Here is a 23199-nt window from a genome sequence, read left to right as displayed (position 1 = left end):
TTTCGTTTAAGACCACCTCTCAAAAGTGGGTGGAACTCTGCTTTAAGTAATAACTGTGCGGCTGATTGAAATCATACGTCTTCACTAGTCAAGCCACCACATCAGCTGTGCTGCCACTCTCGACAGGTCAGGGGAAACCCAAAAAGAAACTCTAAAAGAAAAATGAACAGAGGGAGCACCAGCCTAGCGCATTACCTTTGCGAGACTTTAATATTGCAAGAAGTTAAAACCATACTCACAAAAGAGCGATAAAAATCAATCAAATTGTATAAAATCCACCATTTGTTCCATCCAGCAAGATCCACTGGTCAGTATCAGTGGTGAGGTGTAGAGTCCAAAGAGCTGACGCGTTTCGAGGGGTGTCACCTCTTCTTAAGAGCTGAAGAAGCTGAAGAAGAGGGGATACCCCTCGAAACGCATCAGCTTTCTTTGGACTCTACATCCCACAACTGTTACTAACCAGCGGATCTTGCTGGATGGAACGAATGGTGGATTCTATACAATTTGCTTGATTTTATCACTCTTTTGTGAGTATGTTTTTAACCACTTAAGGACCGAGCCCCTATCTGAGATTTGGTGTTTACAAGTTTTTTTTTGCTAGAAAATTACTTAGAACCACCAAACATTATATATATTTTTTTCTAACACCCTAGAGAATAAAATGGTGGTCGTTGCAATACTTTCTGTCACATCGTATTTGCGCAGTGGTCTTACAAGCGCACTTTTGGAAATAATACAGTTTTTTTAATTAAAAAATAAGACAACAGTAAAGTTAGCCCAATTTTTTTTTTTATATTGTGAAAGATAACGTTACGCCGCGTAAATTGATACTCAACATGTCATGCTTCAAAATTGCACCCGCTCATGGAATGGCGACAAACTTTTACCCTTAAAAATCTTCATAGGCGACATGTATGGTTTGAACACCGTTTTCATATGCAGGTGCTGCTCAAGTATGCGTTTGCTTCTGCACACTATCTCGGCGGGACAGGGCGCATTTAAAAATTTGTTTTTTTCTTATTTATTTTACCTTTTATTTTTACACTGTTTTTTTTAAAAAAAATGTGTCACTTTTATTCCTATTACAAGGAATGTAAACATCCCTTGTAATAGAAAAAAAAGCATGACAGGACCTCTTAAATATGAGATCTGGGGTCAAAAAGACCTCACTAAAATGCAATAAAAAAAAAAAGAAAGTCTCTTTAAGAGCTATGGGCAGAAGTGACGTGCCACACTTATACCTACTGAATAAAGGAGGTTGCTCATTCAGCATGGATGCCATTGAAAGAACAATTTCCATTTTCTCAAGTATAATCTGAGATTAATCGGAGATTGTGAGGTCACTGCCCCAGATCTTTCATACCCAGGGCAGTATAGTTATTGGTCTATACTCTTTTATCCACATGTAATATATTTTTTGTACTACAATAACCATTTTTGATATTTCATCTACATTACGTGTTGCCTTTCAATGAGCCCCATCTTTTCTTGGTCTCCACCTTGCCTGGGACAACTTTTGATTTTGTAGGTTTCTAGGGGCTGAAAAGCAATTACGCTTTCTTTGTACATTATAATATATATAGATACATGTTAAATCAAGCCTCTTTGAACCCAATTTGTTTTGAGAAAATGTAAAGCATTCCCTGAATGGCGCCGTAATTAGTGAGTGACCTCCTTTGTACAAAAAAAAGCAGAGCAGCCGTTTGGCACAGCACCTGGAAACAATGCTCACTAGAGGGATTTCCAGCTTCCACAGGTATGGTATATACATACCTGGACCAATACCAAACTAGAGCAGTGTGCCATATCTGGAATTAATCTTTAGGTTTAAGTTGAAATAAGAACTGTCTGGTCTATGCAATAGTGACCCTTTATACTCAAACCTAACCAGAGCTAAGAATCAAAGATTTTGGTTGGTTGCTCTGGGGCAATACAGCTCTTATTTAAGACACTTTGAAAAATGAGGCCTGAGGATGCTGAGAGCTGTAATGCAACAGCTGTCTAAGTCTGATGGGCCACCATTTTAAAAATTCTACATATACTTTCCAGAAATAGTTCATTAAACAGGGTTCAATGGCTTTAAGTGCCACTACACCTGGAAAATAAAATGGGACACATGCCATGCGTTTCTAACATTAGTTGAGGGCTCCCTAAACAATGTACTAAGCTGAATGGCCATAATCACATGAAAGGTGTTTGCTACACTATTCTGAACAGAATACAGGCTGTAGCACCTGCCCATAGTGGGGCTGAAATACTAGCACTGAGTGCATACAACACTTTCATACATGAGCCCACAACACAGTATTGATATGCATTGACATTTGTCTTTGGGTTCCTAGAAAGCTGTTTAGGCAAGTAGAAGAATAATTCCTCCTTAAATACTTTCAGTAGTTGGACATAATAATGATTTATTAACCATTAGTCACAACATGAAAGGTATAGTGACTCCTTGTTGAAACCATTTTGAGAAGTAATCACCTGACAATATTTGGAGAAGACTGTTTGCTTCTTATGGAGCAGATGCATTGACGTTTTGTTAAAACAGCGATGGCTGTTTGCTCTGAATTTTTTTTTATCAAAGCATTTACCCAATAACGTAATCAGTCCTACAAATCCTTCATGCTGTGCATTTATAGATGTGCCGCAATGGCTAGGGTTGGCCCACTAATCAGACATTTGCCGAACGAAGATTGTTTAGCAGGGGAAGAGCCCAGCTGTCTACAGACCATAATGGTGCATTCATGTTGGGTGGTAATGTTTAGAGAAAGCAAAACAATAAATGGGCAAAAACTCCAGGAAGGGGTGTTAAGGACTCATGTATATGGCCTTTTGTGCAAATGTCCTCTAGAGTCAAATTCCTAGAGCTATCCCACACCCAGGAGCTGGAGCCGGCCATAGAAGTGAATGGCTGTATGCGCTTGTGCTGGTGTAAATGCTCATGTTCTTTTGCATTGGCGTTTATCCATACATAGGTATACACAAGTATTCTCCAAAAGTAAAACTTCCATGATTAGGAGAAACATCACAAACATATGTGTGGGTAAATGCTAATGCAAAAGAGCATTGTTGTTTACAAGAGTATAATCTGTGCAGTCATTCACTATTTTATGCACCACCTGCAGCTCTCAGACACGGTAAAACATTGGGAATTTTAAGCTATAGGACATTTGTGCCTGCAAATATCTGCATAATCCCTAAAGCTGAAAGTGATTTTAAAACCTTTTTTAAGCACTTTTAACAGCTGCTGCATACAGCTTCTATATCTTGTATTCCTTGTCTATGTTCCTTTTTAAGCTGGTGCCCTGCCCGCTGCCCAAGGATGCCTGTTTTGATGTGGCTCCTTTCTTTTGCAGCATCATATGGAGCCATTCTCACTTGCAAGAACTAGAGCTGTGTATTCCTACACTGCGTGCATCAATAGAAACATACAGCCCCAAAGTCTGTGATGGCAAGGTTCTTCTCTACTCCTCCTTCCTCCTCTCCCATCCCTTCTTCACGTGAAAAGACTGACTCAAGACTTGCACTGTCCACTGTTAAGACAGGAAGTTCAGGGGAGCAACAATGAAAGAGCAGGAGCCAGCAGCATTAAACAGCATTGAAAGTTAACTGCACATGCTTTTACAAATTGTTTACAAGGGAATGTTTATTTTATTGTGATCAATGTCCTAAAGTGTCACTAAACCCACATCATAAAAAATATTAATAAATGGTGTATTACATGCTGTTCATACTCACTCATTCACTATGAGATTAGTTTTCTGTATTCTGCAAAAAAACTGGCTGATCCTCCTGCTCTCTATCTACACCTTTTTTTGCTGTGTTGGTAACTCTGCACATGCTCAGTGAGTTTCTATGCTGAGCATTTCCTCCCTATCACATCTGAGCAGCCCATGTGACTATATAAAGTCACACATGTGGGTGTATACACAGTGATAAATGACAGCCCACTCCCTCCCTCCTCCTTCATTCCCACTAATCAGCTTAACACAATGGGAGTGGGATATGAAATATAGATTAATGATGGCTTCACCTCCCTTTTATTCTAAGACACAGGCTGTTGTTTCCATAAAATAATAAAGATTTGATTTCAAATATATATTTGTATGCTAATTTAAACCAGTTTATTGTTATTATTTATTTATTTATTTTTATTTTGTATTCTAAAGGCTTTTTTTTTTTTGAACATGTGACCAGCAGCAGAGGACTAGAAGCTCCTCCTACTTATTTTTCCCTGCAGACAGGCTGGGAGAGATCTGGGTCAAGTGACAGCTGTAGAAACAAAATGAAATGAAAGGTCTGCAGTCACCAGTGATACGCCTCTATCCCTATATACATATACAAAAAAAGACTCTCTTTTTTTGTAAGTGACAGCTGTATATCACATAGGAAAAGGGTACTTAGATGCTTTTTTTAATTAAAATAATTACAGTGCCATCACCCGCATACAGAAATAGAAAGGACAATATAAATTAAACTGTTAGTATCACTTTAATGTAAAAATGCTGAGGGTTTAATACTACCATAAGTTCAATCTGCTTATATTTTTCTAAATCGCTGATGCAGATTTTTGCTCATTTCCTGTCTGGTATAACTGTAGACACAATGACACTACACACACATAAAAAACTTGCATAGGAATTGGCTCAGTTAATCTGATCAAAATAAATGTTCTTTAGGTTATGCTTTCTTCTGATCAAATGTTCTTTTATTATGGGAAGTAGTAAAATATGCATTACGGCCACTAGCTAGAGCTATGGATTTTTGGAAATATGTATGCCTTTATAACAACAGATACAACATGACAACTCTAAGGAACGCTAGAGGAAATTAGCAAAAAATTGTAACCAACAATGTATGTACTACTTATGCTCTACAGCAGGGGTCCTCAAACTTTTTAGACAGGAGGCCAGTTCACGGTCCCTCAGACTGTTGGGGGGCCGCACTATAGTATAAAAAAAATATGAACTAATTCCTAAATTCCTATGCACACATGTTTTTTGTAGTGCAAAAGAATAAAAGAATGAATAATAAATAATAATATATATAGGGGATGAACAGGGGGGCAGAGGGATGGACAGGGGGACAGTGGGATGGACAGGGGGACAGGGGGGTGGACAGGGGGACAGAGGGGTGGACAGGGGGACAGTGGGGTGGACAGTGGGGTGGACAGGGGGACAGTGGGGTGGACAGGGGGACAGAGGGGTGGACAGAGGGGATGGACAGGGGGACAGAGGGGATGGACAGGGGGACAGTGGGGTGGACAGAGGGGTGGACAGGGGGACAGGGGGGTACAGTGGGGTGGACAGGGGGACAGTGGGACAGAGGGGTGGACAGGGGGGCAGAGGGGGGGACAGTGGGGTGGACAGGGGGACAGTGGGGTGGACAGGGGGACAGAGGGGTGGACAGGGGGACAGAGGGGTGGACAGGGGGACAGTGGGACAGTGGGGTGGACAGGGGGACAGTGGGATGGACAGAAGGGTGGACAGGTGGACAGAGGGGTGGACAGGGGGACAGGGGGATAGTGGGGTGGACAGGGGGACAGAGGGGTGGACAGGGGGACAGAGGGACAGTGGGGTGGACAGGGGGACAGTGGGGTGGACAGGGGGACAGTGGGGTGGACAGGGGGACAGAGGGGTGGACAGGGGGACAGAGGGGTGGACAGGGGGACAGTGGGACAGTGGGGTGGACAGGGGGACAGTGGGATGGACAGAGGGGTGGACAGGTGGACAGAGGGGTGGACAGGGGGACAGGGGGATAGTGGGGTGGACAGGGGGACAGAGGGGTGGACAGGGGGACAGAGGGACAGTGGGGTGGACAGGGGGACAGTGGGGTGGACAGGGGGACAGTGGGGTAGACAGGGGGACAGTGGGACGGTGGGATGGACAGAGGGGGGGACAGTGGGGGGGACAGTGGGGTGGACAGGGGGACAGTGGGGTAGACAGGGGGACAGTGGGATGGACAGAGGGGGGGACAGTGGGGGGACAGGGGGACAGTGGGATGGACAGAGGGGGGGACAGTGGGGGGGACAGGGGGACAGTGGGGTGGACAGGGGGACAGTGGGACAGAGGGGTGGACAGGGGGACAGAGGGGTGGACAGGGGGACAGTGGGGTGGACAGGGGGACAGTGAGGTGGACAGAGGACAGGGGGACGGTGGGATGGACAGGGGGACAGTGGGATGGACAGGGGGACAGTGGGGTGGACAGGGGGACAGAGGGGTGGACAGGGGGACAGTGGGACAGTGGGGTGGACAGGGGGACAGTGGGATGGACAGAGGGGTGGACAGGTGGACAGAGGGGTGGACAGGGGGACAGGGGGATAGTGGGGTGGACAGGGGGACAGAGGGGTGGACAGGGGGACAGAGGGACAGTGGGGTGGACAGGGGGACAGTGGGGTGGACAGGGGGACAGTGGGGTAGACAGGGGGACAGTGGGACGGTGGGATGGACAGAGGGGGGGACAGTGAGGGGGACAGTGGGGTAGACAGGGGGACAGTGGGATGGACAGAGGGGGGGACAGTGGGGGGGACAGGGGGACAGTGGGATGGACAGAGGGGGGGACAGTGGGGGGGACAGGGGGACAGTGGGGTGGACAGGGGGACAGTGGGACAGAGGGGTGGACAGGGGGACAGAGGGGTGGACAGGGGGACAGTGGGGTGGACAGGGGGACAGTGAGGTGGACAGAGGACAGGGGGACGGTGGGATGGACAGGGGGACAGTGGGATGGACAGGGGGACAGTGGGATGGACAGGGGGACAGTGGGATGGACAGGGGGACAGTGGGATGGACAGGGGGACAGTGGGGTGGACAGGGGGACAGAGGGGTGGACAGGGGGACAGTGGGGTGGACAGGGGGACAGAGGGATGGACAGGGGGACAGAGGGATGGACAGGGGGACAGAGGGGTGGACAGTGGTATGGACAGGGGGACAGTGGGGTGGACAGGGGGACAGTGGGGTGGACAGGGGGACAGTGGGGGGGACAGGGGGACAGAGGGGGGGGCAGTGGGGTGGACAGGGGGACAGAGGGATGGACAGGGGGACAGAGGGGTGGACAGTGGGATGGACAGGGGGACAGAAGGATGGACAGGGGGACAGTGGGGTGGACAGGGGGACAGTGGGATGGACAGGGGGACAGAGGGATGGACAGGGGGACAGAGGGACAGAGGGATGGACAGGGGGACAGTGGGGTGGACAGGGGGACAGAGGGGTGGACAGGGGGACAGAGGGGTGGACAGGGGGACAGAGGGGTGGACAGTGGGATGGACAGAGGGGTGGACAGTGGGATGGACAGAGGGGTGGACAGTGGGATGGACAGAGGGGTGGACAGGGGGACAGAGGGGTGGACAGGGGGACAGAGGGGTGGACAGGGGGACAGAGGGGTGGACAGGGGGGACAGTGGGATGGACAGGGGTCCTCACTTGTTAGCAGGCTGTTGCCTGAAGCCTCCGCTCTCGATGTCACCCTCCGTGCCTCCTGTCTGCGTGAGGAAGACGTGAATCTGTGATGTGAATTGCGCGGGACTGTGCTGGAAACTACACTTCCCAGCATGCAGCGCGGCACACGGAGCCCTCCATTACTGGGGTGGGGGAGGCGGCTTGAGCGGAGCGGATATGCTACCTCCTGAAGCAGAGTGGACCTGCCCAAGCCGAGCCGACCTGGCCCCGGCCCGAGCCTGGCCTGTCAGGAATCCGGCCCTGGGTGGGGTGGGCCGGATAAATGTCCTCGGCGGGCCGCATGTGGCCCGCGGGCCGTAGTTTGAGGACCCCTGCTCTACAGCTTCAGTGGTCATAATGCCACTCATCTTGTGGCCATACTATTGCCTGTAATATTAAAAAACATTCAAAAAGAAAATATTTGTTCTGCCCAATTTGCACAGACTGAAAGTACATGCTGATCCACAGGACCAGGGCTTTTTTTTCAGCGGGAACGCGGGGGAACGCAGTTCTGGCACCTCTTGGACTGACTGTATGTAATGGCAAGGGGTGCTGGGGTGTGCTGCAGGGTATTAATGCTCACTGCTGGGGATCTATTTTTGCAAGGGGGGTCTATTGTTGCTAGTGGGGGACCTATTGTTGCTGGGGGGGGGGGGGTGAGTTGTTGCTGGGGGATCAGTTGTTGCTAAAAGATCTACTGTTGGGGGAGGGGTCTATGATGGCAGCTAGACAGACTATTAATGCTGGCTGTGCGGTGATCTATTGATGCTGCGGGGAAATTTTATTGTGGTTGGTCCATTGTTGTTAGGGGGATCTATTGTTGCTGGCTGCAGGGCATCTGTTTTACGTTTTTTCTGATATCATTACCAAATTCCATACAAATTACTTAGCACCTCAAAATGATACTTGGTTCTATATTGTCTAAAAGGGACGGTACTGGGAGGTGGGTAGGGGCGGTGACTCGGAAAGGGGGAGTTCCTGCACCTATTGTCTGAGAAAAAAGCCCTGCACAGTACAAATACCTATTATAAATAGGCTCCTATAGGGCAATTTCCACAATAAAATCCTGATGGTGTTCAATCACTCACAAAATCTAAAAAAAAAACGTTTTGGCTGAACATCCATTTTAAGTTTACCATGCAAAAAAAAAAAGTATAGAAAAAAGCTTCTTACTTTTCGAAATGTGACATAAAAAGTTATGCAAATTTAAATTGGTTCTAAAGCTGTAGTTTTTTTTTACCCTAATGCATTTTATGCATTAAGGTAAAAAAACTTCTGTGCTGCAGGATCGAGCCCCCCCCCAACCCTCAGCTTCTACTTATACTTACCTGAGCCCCATCTGGATCCAGTGATGTGCACGAAAGCAGTGGTTCTCTCAGCTCACTCCCTCTTCATTGGGCAGATTGATAGCAGCAGGGCCCATTGGCTCCCATTGCAGTCAATCAAATCCTGTGATAATGGAGCAGAAGGCAGGGCCGAGCTGCGCTGTCTGTGTCAATTGATGCAGACAGAGTGGCTCTGGAGCTGGCCCGTACAAGTGCCCCCGTGGCAAGTGGCTTTCTTGCTAGGAGCCAGGACCCCAAAAAAGGATCAGGGTTGCTCTGTTCAATACTATTGCACAGAGTAGGTAAGTATAATGTGTTTATTATTTTAATGAAATAATTGAAGTTTTAATATCACTTTAAAAATATATACTACATGAAATGTAATATTTATTGAGAAATGAGTAACATGTAAAACACAAAATGCAGGGATTAAAAATGTATTGCTATTATTTTTAATAGTAATGTGAAATAAAAATAAAAACACACTAAAAGGGCACAGTAAAACACACCTGCTATGATCAGATCATCAAATATCGGTAATAATCCGTGTTATTTAAGCAAGGCGAGCTGGATTATGCTCCCTCCTACTGGAAAGGCTTTGGATTCAGGACCCAACTCTTCACACATGTAAAATCATTTAGGTTTGGTGCATGAGATCAGATAGCTACCAAGAAAAACCCCAGGAACAGATGTGAGCTTACTGAACCAATAAAAGGACTAACATGCTGGACCCTCATCCAAGTTTATGTGGCTGCTGTGTGGTCTTATTGTAACTGAGCTTTCAAGGGCTCAAAGTGTTTTGTGAGACATTGAGGAAGAAATACTGACCCAAGATGGAGACCTTGCTCAGGAACTCTTCATACATCTTCCTCTTCCTCAACGTGGAGCCCTGTGACCAAAAGAAAAGAAACAGCTTATATAAAACTATATAAAAATCATTACATTTTTATTAAGCTGGAATGTTTTTGCATTTTAAATGTTGCTTTTAAAATGCCTATCAACTTGAAGTGTATGTATACCTAAAACATTTCTTTTTAGTTTTGCATAGAGAGGGATGAGTTAAAGCTGAACTCCAGATTTTATTGCATTGTTACATTGGTCCAGCTTGGACCAATTGGACCAAATTTGCATATGCCATACCTGTGGCACTGCTGTGGAAGTGGAGAATCACTGTAGTAGTCACCGCCACTAAAGTGACTGCCACTGTTTTCTGAGTGCTGCGCCAAGCAGATTCCCTGCAGCAACCACAGAGAGTTGCTTGCTTTGCACAGGTGCATTCACAGTGTGTCTTGCATTTTTCTCAGTGAATGAAAGGTGGCCTCTGATTGGATGAGAGGTGGGGAAATGTCATCTCCACCAAGCTGGAATGGAATTGTAATGAAACTGCAATAAATCCATACCTGGAGTTCAGCTTTAACCACTTTAATACCGGGCCCATTCTGGCACTCCCCTCCTACTTTATATAATTCATAATTTTTTTGCTGGAAAATTACTCAGAAACCCCAAACATTATATATGTTTTTTTAGCAGACACCCTAGAGAATAAAATGGCGGTCACTGCAACTTTTTATCTCGCACGGTATTCATGCAATAATTCTTCAAACGCCTTTTTTTTGGAAAAAAGTTTCATGAATTAAAAAAATAACAAAACAGTAAGATTAGCCCAATTTTTTTTGTATAATGTGAAAGATAATGTTATGCCAAGTAAATAGATACCCAACATGTCACACTTTAAAAATGCGCACACTCATGGAATGGCGCCAAACTTCGGTACTTAAAAATCTCCATAGGCGACCCTTTAAAAATTTTTTACAGGTTACCAGTTTAAAGTTACAGAGGAGGTCTAGTGCTAGAATTGTTGCTCTCGCTCTAAGCGCGAGCTACCGGGGACAGGGGCGTTTTAATTCTCTTTTTTTTTTACACTTTTTTTTACATTTGATTTTTTTTTTGATCACTTTTATTCCTATTACAAGGAATGTAAACATCCCTTGAAATAGGAATCTATCCTGACAGGTCCTCTTTATGGAGAGATGCGGGGTCAATAAGACCCCACATCTCTCCTCCAGGCTGTAAAGCATGAGATCGTAAAAAATTTCGCCGATCTCATCCTGACAGCCGCAATAGCGGCTTTGTTTACATGGGGGGTGCCCATGGGGGTTATGATGTCACGCCGGGCCTCCGACGGTCATAGAGATGACTGGTGACCATCTGGTAATTATTAATTATTGGCTAGTTTATCACACCAATGTTTTGGTGGGTCACATTCTTTGAGAAAGGTGGGTTCTGACTTGCCAAAACATCCGTGTAATAAATCAGCCAATTTATAACTATACTTTTGTGCAAGACCTCTGAGTACCTACCATACATTTTGATGGTATTAAATTCCATTTCATACCAAGTTAGAAAATTCGTGTAGAGCACCAAGGCATTTCTATTTTGATTGCATGCTGGCATCTCCAGTATATATATATATATATATATATATATATATATATATATATATATATATACACACACACAGAAAGGCAAATCCAGTTTGCACTACAAGTGCAAACTACAAGTGCAAAGTGCACTTTAAATTTCACTGAAAGTGCAAATGGAAGTGCAGTCCCTGTAAATCTGAGGAGTAGATCTGAAATGAGGGGAAGCTCTGCTGATTTTATTATCCAATCATATGCAAGCTAAAATGCTGTTTTTTATTTTCCTTGCATGTCTCCCTTGGATCTACAGTGACTGCATTTCCAAGTGCACTTTCAGTGCAATTTCAAGTGCATTTTGCACTTGTAGTGCAAAGTGGATTTGCCTTTAGTAAATAACCCCCAGTATCTCACAAAAGTGAGTACACCCCTCACATTTTTGTAAATATTTGATTCTATCTTTTCATGTGACAACACTGAAGAAATGACACTTTGCTACAATGTAAAGTAGTGAGTGTACAGCTTGTATAACAGTGTAAATTTGCTGTCCCCTCAAAACAACTCAACACACAGCCATTAATGTCTAAACCTCTGGCAACAAAAGTGAGTACACCCCTAAGTGAAAATGTACAAATTGTGCCCAATTAGCCATTTTTCCTCCCAGGTGTCATGTGATTTGTTAGTGTCACAAGGTCTCGGGAGTGAATGGGGAGCAGGTGTGTTAAATTTGGTGTTATTGCTGTCACTCTCTCATACTGGTCACTGGAAGTTCAACATGGCAGCTCATGGCAAAGAACTCTCTGAGGATCTGAAAAAAAGAATTGTTGCTCTACATAAAGACGGCCTAGGCTATAAGAAGATTGCCAAGACCCTGAAACTGAGCTGCAGCACAGTGGCCAAGACCATACAGTGGTTTAACAGGACAGGTTCCACTCAGAACAGGCCTCACCATGGTCGAACAAAGAAGTTGAGTGCACATGCTCAGCGTCATATCTAGATTTGTCTTTGGGAAATAGACGTATGAGTGCTACCAGCATTGCTGCAGAGGTTGAAGGGGTGGGGGTCAACCTGTCAGTGCTCAGACCATACGCTGCACACTGCATCAAATTTATCTGCATGGCTGTCATCTCAGAAGGAAGCCTCTTCTAAAGATGATGCACAAGAAAGCCTGCAAACAGTTTGCTGAAGACAAGCAGACTAAGGACATGGATTACTGGAACCATGAGACCAAGATAGACTTATTTGATTCCGATGGTGTGAAACGTGTGTGGTGGCAACCAGGTGTAGGGTACAAGACAAGTGTGTCTTGCCTACAGTCAAGCATGGTGGTGGGAGTGTCATGGTCTGGGGCTGCATGAGTGTTGCCGGCACTGGGGAGCTACAGTTCATTGAGGGAACCATGAATGCCAACATGTACTGTGACATACTGAAGCAGAGCATGATCCCTCCCTTTGGAGACTGAGCCGCAGGGCAGTATTCCAACATGATAACGACCCCAAACACACCACCAAGACGACCACTGCCTTGCTAAAGAAGATGAGGGTAAAGGTGATGGACTGGCCAAGCATGTCTCCAGACCTAAACCCTACTGAGCATCTGTGGGGCATCCTCAAACGGAAGGTGGGGGAGCGCAAGGTCTCTAACATCCACCAGCTCCGTGATGTTGTCACTGAGGGGTGGAAGAGGACTCCAGTGGCAATCTGTGAAGCTCTGGTGAACTCCATGCCCAAGAGGGTTAAGGCTGTGCTGGAAAATAATGGTGGCCACACAAAATATTGACACTTTGGGCCCAATTTGGACATTTTCACTTAGGGGTGTACTCACTTTTGTTGCCAGTGGTTTAGACATTAATGGCTGTGTGTTGAGTTACTTTGAGGGGACAGCAAATTTACAATGTTATACAAGCTGTACACTCACTACTTTACATTGTAGCAAAGGGGGTTACTTACTAAAGGCAAATCCACTTTGCACTACAAGTGCACGTGGAAGTGCAGTCGCTGTAGATCCGAGGGAGACATGCAAGGAAAATAAAAAACAGCATTTTAGCTCGCACATGATTGGATGATAAAATCAGCAGAGCTTTCCCTCATTTTAGATCTTTCCCTCAGATTTTAAGCGACTGCACTTCTAAGTGCACTTGTAGTGCAAAGTGGATTTGCCTTTTGTAAATAACCCCCAAAGTGTCATTTCTTCGTGTTGTCACATGAAAAGATATAATAAAATATTTACAAAAATGTGAGGGGTGTACTCACTTTTGTGAGATACTGTATAAAAAAAAATATATATTACGTACAATATCATTAAATGTATAAAAGGTTAGGACAACATTTGAACAGCTTATGGGGTATGGCTATGACCAAAGCAAATAACAGTAGGACACTTCCAAAAAAGACCTTGGTTTTGAGCTGACTTATCTGTTCTGTTACATTAGTGTTACTGAGATGAGTGGCATTGTGATTTAAAGTGTAAGATAGAAAAAGAAGACTCCCATACAGACATGCTTTTGTTGCTTCTAGTATAAAAAATGAGAGCCTACAATTGTATCCATTTACTCCCCAATTCTTCCCCTTCTATACAATACCATACAGTGCAACTAATCAGAAATGATCTTTCACTGGTTTGACTATAGCAAAGGAATATCAGATTGGTTGTTGTGGGCTGCGACTGTTTGCACAATTACATGTTTTTGCTTTGCGGGTTGCATTGCTGGTTTCCAAACATTTCAGCCCCATATTTGTCTATGAAGAACATATCAAATACCAGAAGCTTATTTAATAACATGGGCTTCATAGCCTGGCCACCGTGCACACATATAAGACAAGTGACCCAACCAGAAATAGGGCAGGAATGCTTTTACATTTTTTTAAAGCTACATAAGTAGATTAAAACAACTGGATCTAGGACTACCCCCAACTAAGCCTTTCAAAACCACTTCAGGGCAGAAAAGGCATCAATGTATCACTCAGCAATTCTGAAGAGATGAACTGACCAGACTGAAAGATGATACTTCTAGAATGAAAATAATGCTAGTAACTCATTAAAAAAAATACAAGTACAACACTTTGCAGGAAATGTTTTGCATACATTAACTTACTTTAAGAAGCAGTGGTCATTATTGGTAACCTACACAATTTAATCGGGCAATATTGTTAGTGGTAAACAAATAAAGGTGAAGTCGACACACATGCAGCTTTATTGGCTCAATCCCAATGATATCAGGCAGTGAGGCAGGCACTTTTTAAGGCAAGTCTTTTTGAAATATTTCAATACATGTTTACACGCCATTACACTGGTTAAAGTGGCTGTAAACTCTGTTACACCACAGGTAAGCCTATAATAAGGTTTACCTGTAGGTACTGTAAATATCTCCTAAACCTGCACAGTTTAGGAGATATTCACTATATGCATTGCTGCCGGAATCACCGGTGCATGCAAACTGGAGAAACAGCCTGCTCGTGCCGTTTCTTCAGCACCCATGCCGTGACCACCGGCACCCGCGTGCATGCGCAGGAGTGACGTCATCGCGGCTCCGGCCAATCACAGCGCCGGAGCCTCCAAACCCGGAAGTAACTCCAGCGAAAGATGTCAGCCATGGGAGCGGAGTGTGGGCGGCACTGCAGCGCATCGTTCGAAGGTAAGTATTTCATAATGAGCAAGTACGCGATGCATACTAGCTCATTATGCCTTTGTCTTGCAGGTTTGTTTTTTTTTCTGAGGTGTACAACCTCTTTAAGGGAATTTAAGCATTTCATGCCAATCAGGGATTTCTGTATCGCTTTATATAATGATGTCATTATAATGGAGGACAAGGGTGACATAAATTCAGTGCTGCACTTTAATTGTCTATTCTTTGTTTGACTTAAAGCGATTGTAAAGTCTCCTTTTTTTTTTTTTTACATAAATATAACAAACATGTTATACTTACATGCTCTGTTTAATGGTTTTGCACAGAGCAGCCCCAATCCCACTTCTTGGGTCCCTCTTCGGTGCTCCTTGCCCCTCCCTCCTGTTGAGTGCCCCCACAGCAAGCAGCTGTTTTTGGTAGGTAAGTCAATGTACATACACTATCTCAAATAAGTATTTTGCTGTAGCCTAGAAGCTAAACATCTCCGGTGCTCCTTTAAATGTGACAGAGCCTAGCCATATTCTTAGGACAACTTTAGATGTGTCAGAGCCCAGAAACAGCACATCCCCAGGGTTCCCTTAGATGTGTCCAAGCCTAGCAACAACACACCCTCAGGGATCCTGTGACATAGTCTAGGAGCAGTGCATCCCTGGTGCTCCTTAAGACGTGACAGGGCCAAGATATCTAAGCTTTGGCAATAAAACCTGGAAGCTGATTGGTTTTTATGCAGAGTTGCACCAGATTTTGCACTCTCCAGTTTTAGTAAATAACCCCCAAATAGTTATTCAAGACTTGCATATTGTATATGTGATATGTGCAACCACATATTTTTTCTGGGCTTTCTACATCCAAGTATAAATATGCCTTCCTCAAAAGTTGCATCTAACAGAACAATCTGCAGAATAATGGCCAACCTCATTTGTTTTTCTACAGCTTGCAGGGACAGCTAGTCCCGGTTTAGGAGCAGCAGCAAACACTGAGATCAGGCTTCATTAAGGTACAGTAACTGGAGTCACAAAATCCTTATTTACTGTCTGCAAGGTAGCACACAGCTGTCTGATGCTGACTAAGCTGTTTTTATATTTCTATGGTTATTCTTTCACGCAGGCATGCTCCCAGGAGATGCTGGGATGCTGGGTATAGTGCTAACACTAAATATGGCTTAGGTCCGCACTTCTATGTACTGAGGCAAGTCATATGGCACGGTGTGAAGGCATCTATGAAACAGAGATTGCGATGTTAGATTATCTTCAAAGCTCTGCGGCATGATGGGGTAAGCTCTTCAGAAATCATGCCAAGCAAAAATACCATCCAAGCATCCAACATTCCTTGCCAAGTATCAACAAATCAGATCTATACCTAGAAAAGAGCGCTGACTGTATGCTACAGTCTGGAATACGTTCTGATTATTCAGGAGGACTATTACATGTGTATTACAAACACATTACATTGTGCTTATAGCTAAAACTTGTTCTTTAGTTTAGGGTGGGTTTAAAGTCCTTGTCAGGTTATTTTTTGTGGTCTAAAGCTGGTCATACACCAGTAGAATTTTGTTTGAATTTTTTTTGTTTTAAAGATGCTTGTTTGATTTTCTAATCATTAGTGGGGTCAAATCAATGTCCATTTTCAACAATGACAATAAGTTCAAAGTTCAAAATTTTTTTATTCAGGATAGTCAATTTACTCCAAAATTACTGTAAAAGCAGAAAAAAAAATTGGAAGAACTTTTTGAACAACAGTCCTCAAATCATTGAATGTAATAATAAGTTTTGTACGAATGTTTATTTGAAAATCGAATAGTGTATGGCGAGCTATAGTCCCACTAGGGAAATCTCTCTTCACTTCCTGTCCCGAAGATGTGACAGGAAGTGAGAGGAAATCTCCACTAGTGGTTTTGGAGTGCAACTGATTTGATATTATCTATAAATTCTATTTCAAACATCAATATTTACTTTCTGCAAAATTGCTGACAACTGTGCTACAATAGCTGAGGTTTCCAGATCACTGAGCCCTTCCCATTGTCATATAACACTGCCTCTCACTGTCATTGCGTACTGCCATGCTGTTTATACTGACTGATCTGCAAGGTTGACTACTACAAAGGACCTCAAGCCACATCTTTAAGGTGCTGTAGGAGTGGTGTATACACCGCTCCTACAGTGCTCCTGCCCACTGAAATCAATGGGCAGCGCCTCCGAAGTGCCGGCAAAGCACAGCTGCAGCGATGCCTTGCGTGCGCTTTTAACCCTTTTTCGGCCGTTATCGGGGGTTAAAAGCGCCCGCTAGCGGCCAAAAAAATGATGGTAAAGCGCCGCTATGTTTATTTTTACCGCCGACGTCCCCAACGCCCCAGTGTGAAAGTAGCCTATCGCTTAAGCCGACTCAGGCTTGAACTTCAATGGCTAGTCTTTAAGTGCTCTTTCACATTGGCGGCAGTGCCTACTGCTCTCTGAAAAGTGATCACTTATCAGAGGGTGGTTGTCAGGCATTCAGGAGTGATCCTGCCACCTTCTGAATGTGGCTTTTTTTAATCTCAGGGCATATTTTGTATTTAATGCTAAAAACTTAACACGCATGCTCACAACACTGTTGTGAAGCTGCAGCTGTCCCCTTCCAGCTCTAAGCCTAAGAACTGGGCAATCACGTGACCGCTGATCACTTGGTTCTCAGTCCACTCCCTGCTCTGCCCCTCCAGCGTTCACTGGAGCACAGACTGGGGAGGTGGTGGGAGCAGCTGCCTTAGCTTCTCAGCGGCACGACGAGAGGCTGAACCAGCTGCCAGTCAGGTATCTGGGTGGATCCCGACATTAGTGTTAGGATCCTTCTAGAGCCTGGAGCGGCTGATTCTGTGTCAAACAAGGAGAGCTCAAACAAGTGCACTCCTGTGACAAACATGAGAAGTATGGCCAAAAAAGCTTTGTCCATATTTCTCTATTAAAAGAGTTAGCTACATAAGCCAACAAAATAGCTACAATCTGTTCATCTGGATCGCTGCCAAAATTCTGCATATGTGGGCAAAAAAAAAAAAAGTCTGAACATTGAGCCTATAAACTGACAAACTACATTTTTGCATAACCCACTGGAATGATATCCAAGAGGATAATGACCGGTCTGGCTATGTGCTGACCATATGCATGTCAATCATGGATAAATTACAGTTAAATTGACCATTCTTGGCTAATAATTATCTTCTGTAAGAAAATCTAAACATTAACCTGGGTAAAGTGATCATATAATTTAAGCCCCCTACACATCTCTCCAGTGCATTGCAGTGCCTTAACTGATGACATTTTGCACGTTATGTATGTTGCTTTATGGCAGTTCATTTAGTTTAGACTGTCACGGCATTACAATGTACAAACAAAAAGACATATTACTTTTGTTTTCAATGCAGCACACAGACTGTTCATTTGCAAGGTGCATTGGGGAATCATTCAAAAATGATAACACCGTAGAGCACCTTCTGATTTGCATTACTGTGTATTGCAGTAAGGAGCTGTAAAATGGGCATTTTATCATGCAATACGCCGATGCACAAATATAAAGTTAGCCTTCAGTGGATGAAGAGGTATAGGCAGCTGAAGTTTATTGCAAATCCCCCCATCAACACTAACTGAATGCCTCCTGCTATGCTACTGTGTTCTGCCAGCAGGGAGCACGGGGAGTGTTTCCTGCTGGCAGAACGCAATGATTACTGCTGGCAGCTATAGCCACCAGCAGTAATCACATGCCAAAAATCCAACAGGGTGGTTGTACCCTAGTTGGTTGATGGATCAACTTGAGTACAATCATCTTGCCCATACATAGACCAAAATTCATCCAGTCCGATCTGATCCACCCAAAATTCGATCCATGTATGACCGGGGTTTAAGGGTCCATTCATACAGGAGATTACACACAAAATGTGTCCAGCCAGAATCACCACAGGCAATCACTGGCTGTATGTAAGTCACAAATAGCAAAAATTGCTCACAGCCTGTCACTGCATTGTATGCGCACATACCTAACCATTCTAGCTGCAGGAAACCGCAGATTCTTGCTGCTGGAAATTGCAGTATGTGTAACCCAAACCCTAGATGATGTCCTCATGGACGAAACGCTTCGGATTGCAGTGAGCCAGCTCCATAACATTGCGCTTCTTGGAATTCCTTGTGACCACATTGACTTTATGCTTGAACACATCAACCTTGATGTACAGTAAGTGTTCTACGTTTTTAATAAATCCTTCCATTACGATTTACATTATGTGGAGGCCCTTTTTTTCTTTTATAAATCGAGTTCATGATCTGCTTTGGTGGACGAGACGATCTCCAGTGACGATCATTCAGAGTTCCAACTTCCGTTCATACGCTCGTTTGACTCTCTGTCGCTGGCAGCAGAGTCCACAGTCTCTGGTAAGAGTATATAACCTCTCCCCTGGGTGGCGGATGCACAATCCGGGGTGACTCCTTAGCAGATGATGGTTCAATCCTGTCTCTACTGAACAGACTTTAATCTTCAGTCTTCTGCTCATTCAAACAGTTTCCTGTGAATGGTGATTTTTCACCTTGGCCCAGCAGAGCCTTATTTACAGTCTGCTTCTAATATTTGAACTGTCTGAACCCATGACGGCTACTGGTACTATATATGTATTTGATTTAGACTTATGATATGGTTGTTTCAGCACATTTGCACTTTATTATTGGTGTATGCCAGTATTATTAGTCACAAAGTTTATCATTTTTATGCGTTAACTTTGCACAATTATTGTTGGAATTGTATATATGCACCATTGTTTATATGTTGGTTTATACCTACAATATGGTTCACTTATAGTGCTGCAGTTTTTTTATTGCTAGTATGTGTAACTGCCCATGTTACATAGTTACATAGTAGGTGAGGTTGAAAAAAGTCCATCAAGTCCAACCTATGTGTGTGATTATATGTCAGTATTACATTGTATATCCCTGTATGTTGCGGTCGTTCAGGTGCTTATCTAATAGTTTCTTGAAAATATCAATGTCCCCCGCTGAAGCCTGTGGAAGGGAATTCCACATCCTTGCTGCTTTTATGCCCCGTACACACGGTCGGATTCTCCAACAGAAAATGTTCGATGGGAGCTTGTTGTCGGAAATTCCAACCGAGTGTAGGCTCCATTGGACATTTTCCATCTGGATCAAATTTTCTGACAGCAAAATCCGTTGTCGTAAATTCCGATGGTGTGTACACAATTCCGATGCACAAAGTTCCATGCATGCTCGGAATCAAGCAGAAGAGCCGCACTTGCTACTGAACTTCATTTTTGTCGGCTCGTTGTACGTGTTGTACGTCACCGCGTTCTTGACGTTCGGAATTTCAGACAAGATTTGTGTGACCGTGTGTATGCAAGACAAGTTTGAGCCAACATCCGTCGGAAAAAATCCATGGATTTAGTTGTCGGAATGTCCGATCGTGTGTACGTGCCATTACAGTAAAGAACCCTCTATGTAGTTTAAGGTTAAACCTCTTTTCTTCTAATTTTAATGAGTGGCCACATGTCTTGTTAAACTCCCTTCCGCGAAAAAGTTTTATCCCTATTGTGGGGTCGCCAGTACGGTATTTGTGAATTGAAATCATATCCCCTCTCAAGCGTCTCTTCTCCAGAGAGAATAAGTTCAGTGCTCGCAACCTTTCTTCATAACTAACATCCTTCAGACCCTTTATTAGCTTTGTTGCCCTTCTTTGTATTCGCTCCATTTCCAGTACATCCTTCCTGAGGACTGGTGCCCAGAACTGGACAGCATAATCCAGGTGCGGCCGGACCAGAGTCTTGTATAGCGGGAAAATTATCATTTTATCTCTGAAATTAATCCCCTTTTTAATGCATGCCAATATTCTGTTTGCTTTGTTAGCAGTAGCTTGGCATTGCATGCCATTGCTGAGCCTATCATCTACTAGGACCCCCAGGTCCTTTTCCATCTTAGATTCCCCCAGAGGTTCTCCCCCCAGTGTATAGATTGCATTCATATTTTTGCCACCCAAATGCATTATTTTACATTTTTCTACATTGAACCTCATTTGCCATGTAGTTACCCACCCCATTAATTTGTTCAGATCTTTTTGCAAGGTTTCCACATCCTGCGGAGAAGTTATTGCCCTGCTTAGCTTAGTATCGTCTGCAAATATAGAGATTGAACTGTTTACCCCATCCTCCAGGTAGTTTATGAATAAATTAAACAGGATTGGTCCCAGCACAGAAACCTGGGGGACCCCACTACCAATCCCACCCCTGTGAAAGGACCCTAAAGATCTGTACTAGAGAATTTAGCCCAATTGTCTTTACTGGTCTTAAAGACCAAGACCTACCTTCTCTTCTGCCCAGGCAGAAGGGGCTGTGCATGCGGCACAGTAGTGTAAATCTCAGGACTGGATAGACAGAAATACAAGTCATTCAGCAGGTAAAACAGCCCCTATATCTGTAGTTTACCCGTTTGTCTCACTGTTTGCCTGGAGTTCAACTTTAAGTGAAAATATATTAGCAGCAATGAAAATACAGGCTACAGTATGTACACATCTACTAAATAATGATATAAAAAACAGAAATAATATCCACATTCAGTCGTGCATATGTTAAGCACCTAATGATTTAACCATCCAGTCACCTGCATTGGTATGGAGTGTGAAAGTCTGTGATTAATTTCATGTTCTTGAACTTCTGGCCACCTGTACAACCACATTTTGCATTTCAAGGCCAGGAAAACCTCTCGTGTTTAGTGCGTATAGTGCTGTAACTGATGACAAAATGAGGTCTTCGCTCAGTGTCAGCAGTAAGGGAGGCCAGGTTTCTGATTACCGGTAAGTTAACATAGCAGTTCGATGAATAGGCCCCTGTGTCCTGGTTCAAGAAGAAGCTAATAGAAGCCGTAGACAGGTCTGATAAGTGAACCGCTCGCTTGTTTGCCGTGGATTTAATGCAGTCATTTTGCGACATAGTTTTCACTGCTATTTGCAGATTGAGAGCATACTAGCAGGATTCAGGGCTCCACGGTGACTACGGCACCTCAGATTCCTCTACTGTCTGCTGATAATCCCGCTCTGGTCTGCTGTGCCAGCCGCAGGATTTCAGACCTACCAGGCTATTTATAACACATTTAGCATGAAATGTTCATGTGCTGCAACAGCATTGTGATTATGCTAAGTGGAAATGATCTTTATGGCTTCGCTTTGCCGCACACAGCATGTGCCTCGACACTTGAAGGGACAATTTTGATTAACAATGAACAGTACGTACTTTTGCAAGACTATCAAATGGTCTGTCCACCTATCGTGAACAGGTTTTGAGTTGATCTTGGCAGGTTAACTCACATATTAACTTCCTATAACCCCTGGGGTTTGAGGCTGAGAGATTGGAGATCCTACATCTGCCAGTCTGTCAAGCCCAACAGAAAAGGCCTTCACTACTAGATTGTCTGGTTATTTGCATTGCAGAGACTAAAAAATTAGTCCCTGGGAGACTTAAATGGACAGTCCATCATATAATGTGAACAGTACTGTAAAAACTAAGCTGGTTAATGACCTGTAGAATTTTTTTACATATTTATTTGTAAAAAGGATAATTCGTTCATCATAGTTTTCGATGACACCATCATGGAGTGAGAAAAACTGATACGACCATTCGTTCAAATGACATGCTACATTTTGACATTTAACATTCAATTTCAGCGTGCACGTTGCAAGAAATATGATTTTTGCCACCCGGGACATTGACCTTTTGAAATTAATTTGTTCAACTAAAAATTTCCGAACTTATTTGGTTTTTCGGCTTTTTAAAGTCAAAAACCTTATCCTATATGATCTGTCCTAGGCCTCTTTTTATTATTATTATACATGATTTATATAGCGCCAACAGTTTACGCAGCACTTTACAATATAAAAGGGAGACAATACAGTTATAATACAATAAAATACAAGAGGATTAAGAGGGTCCTGCTCAGAAGATCTTACAATCTAATAGGGTGGGGCTGGTGGTACAAAAGGTTGTAACGGTGGGGAATGAGCTGATGGAAGTGGTAAAAGATTAGTTGGAGACGTGATAGGCTTTCCTAAAGAGATGAGTTTTCAGGGATCGCCTGAAGGTAGCAAGAGTAGGGGATAGCCGGACAGGTGGAGGTAGCGAGTTCCAGAGGATGGGAGAGGTTCTGGAGAAATCCTGGAGACGAGCATGGGAGGAGGAGAAGAGAGAGCTTGAGAGAAGGAGATCTTGGGAAGAGTGGGGAGGATGATTTGGGTGATATTTGGAGACCTTATTGGTCTTTAGACCCCTTAAGTCATCTCATTCCTCTTTTTGTATATACTTTATATATCACTGACCGTGGTACCAATGTAGACCACACTTCCTTTCCTTCCTTTTTTTTTATCCATCTATTGTCTATCCTCTTCTCC

At 43.9% G+C, this 23199-nt stretch overlaps 1 protein-coding gene across 3 annotated transcripts in view; it reads right to left on the bottom strand.

Annotated features, from left to right (window-relative positions):
- The window catches only part of PRKAR1B (protein kinase cAMP-dependent type I regulatory subunit beta), a 358697-nt gene that overhangs the window by 90679 nt on the left and 244819 nt on the right, over positions 1-23199 (bottom strand). For all 3 annotated transcript variants that reach the window (XM_073636848.1, XM_073636847.1, XM_073636849.1), the window contains one exon: positions 9586-9646. In XM_073636848.1, coding sequence (XP_073492949.1) covers positions 9586-9646 — 61 coding nt within the window. The remainder of the gene's footprint in view (positions 1-9585; positions 9647-23199) is intronic.

This window comes from Aquarana catesbeiana, linkage group LG06 (assembly GCF_042186555.1).
Source record: "Aquarana catesbeiana isolate 2022-GZ linkage group LG06, ASM4218655v1, whole genome shotgun sequence".
Lineage (NCBI taxonomy): Eukaryota > Metazoa > Chordata > Amphibia > Anura > Ranidae > Aquarana > Aquarana catesbeiana.
Note: the sequence above shows the minus strand (reverse complement) of the source record. Positions and strands in the feature narration are given on the sequence as shown.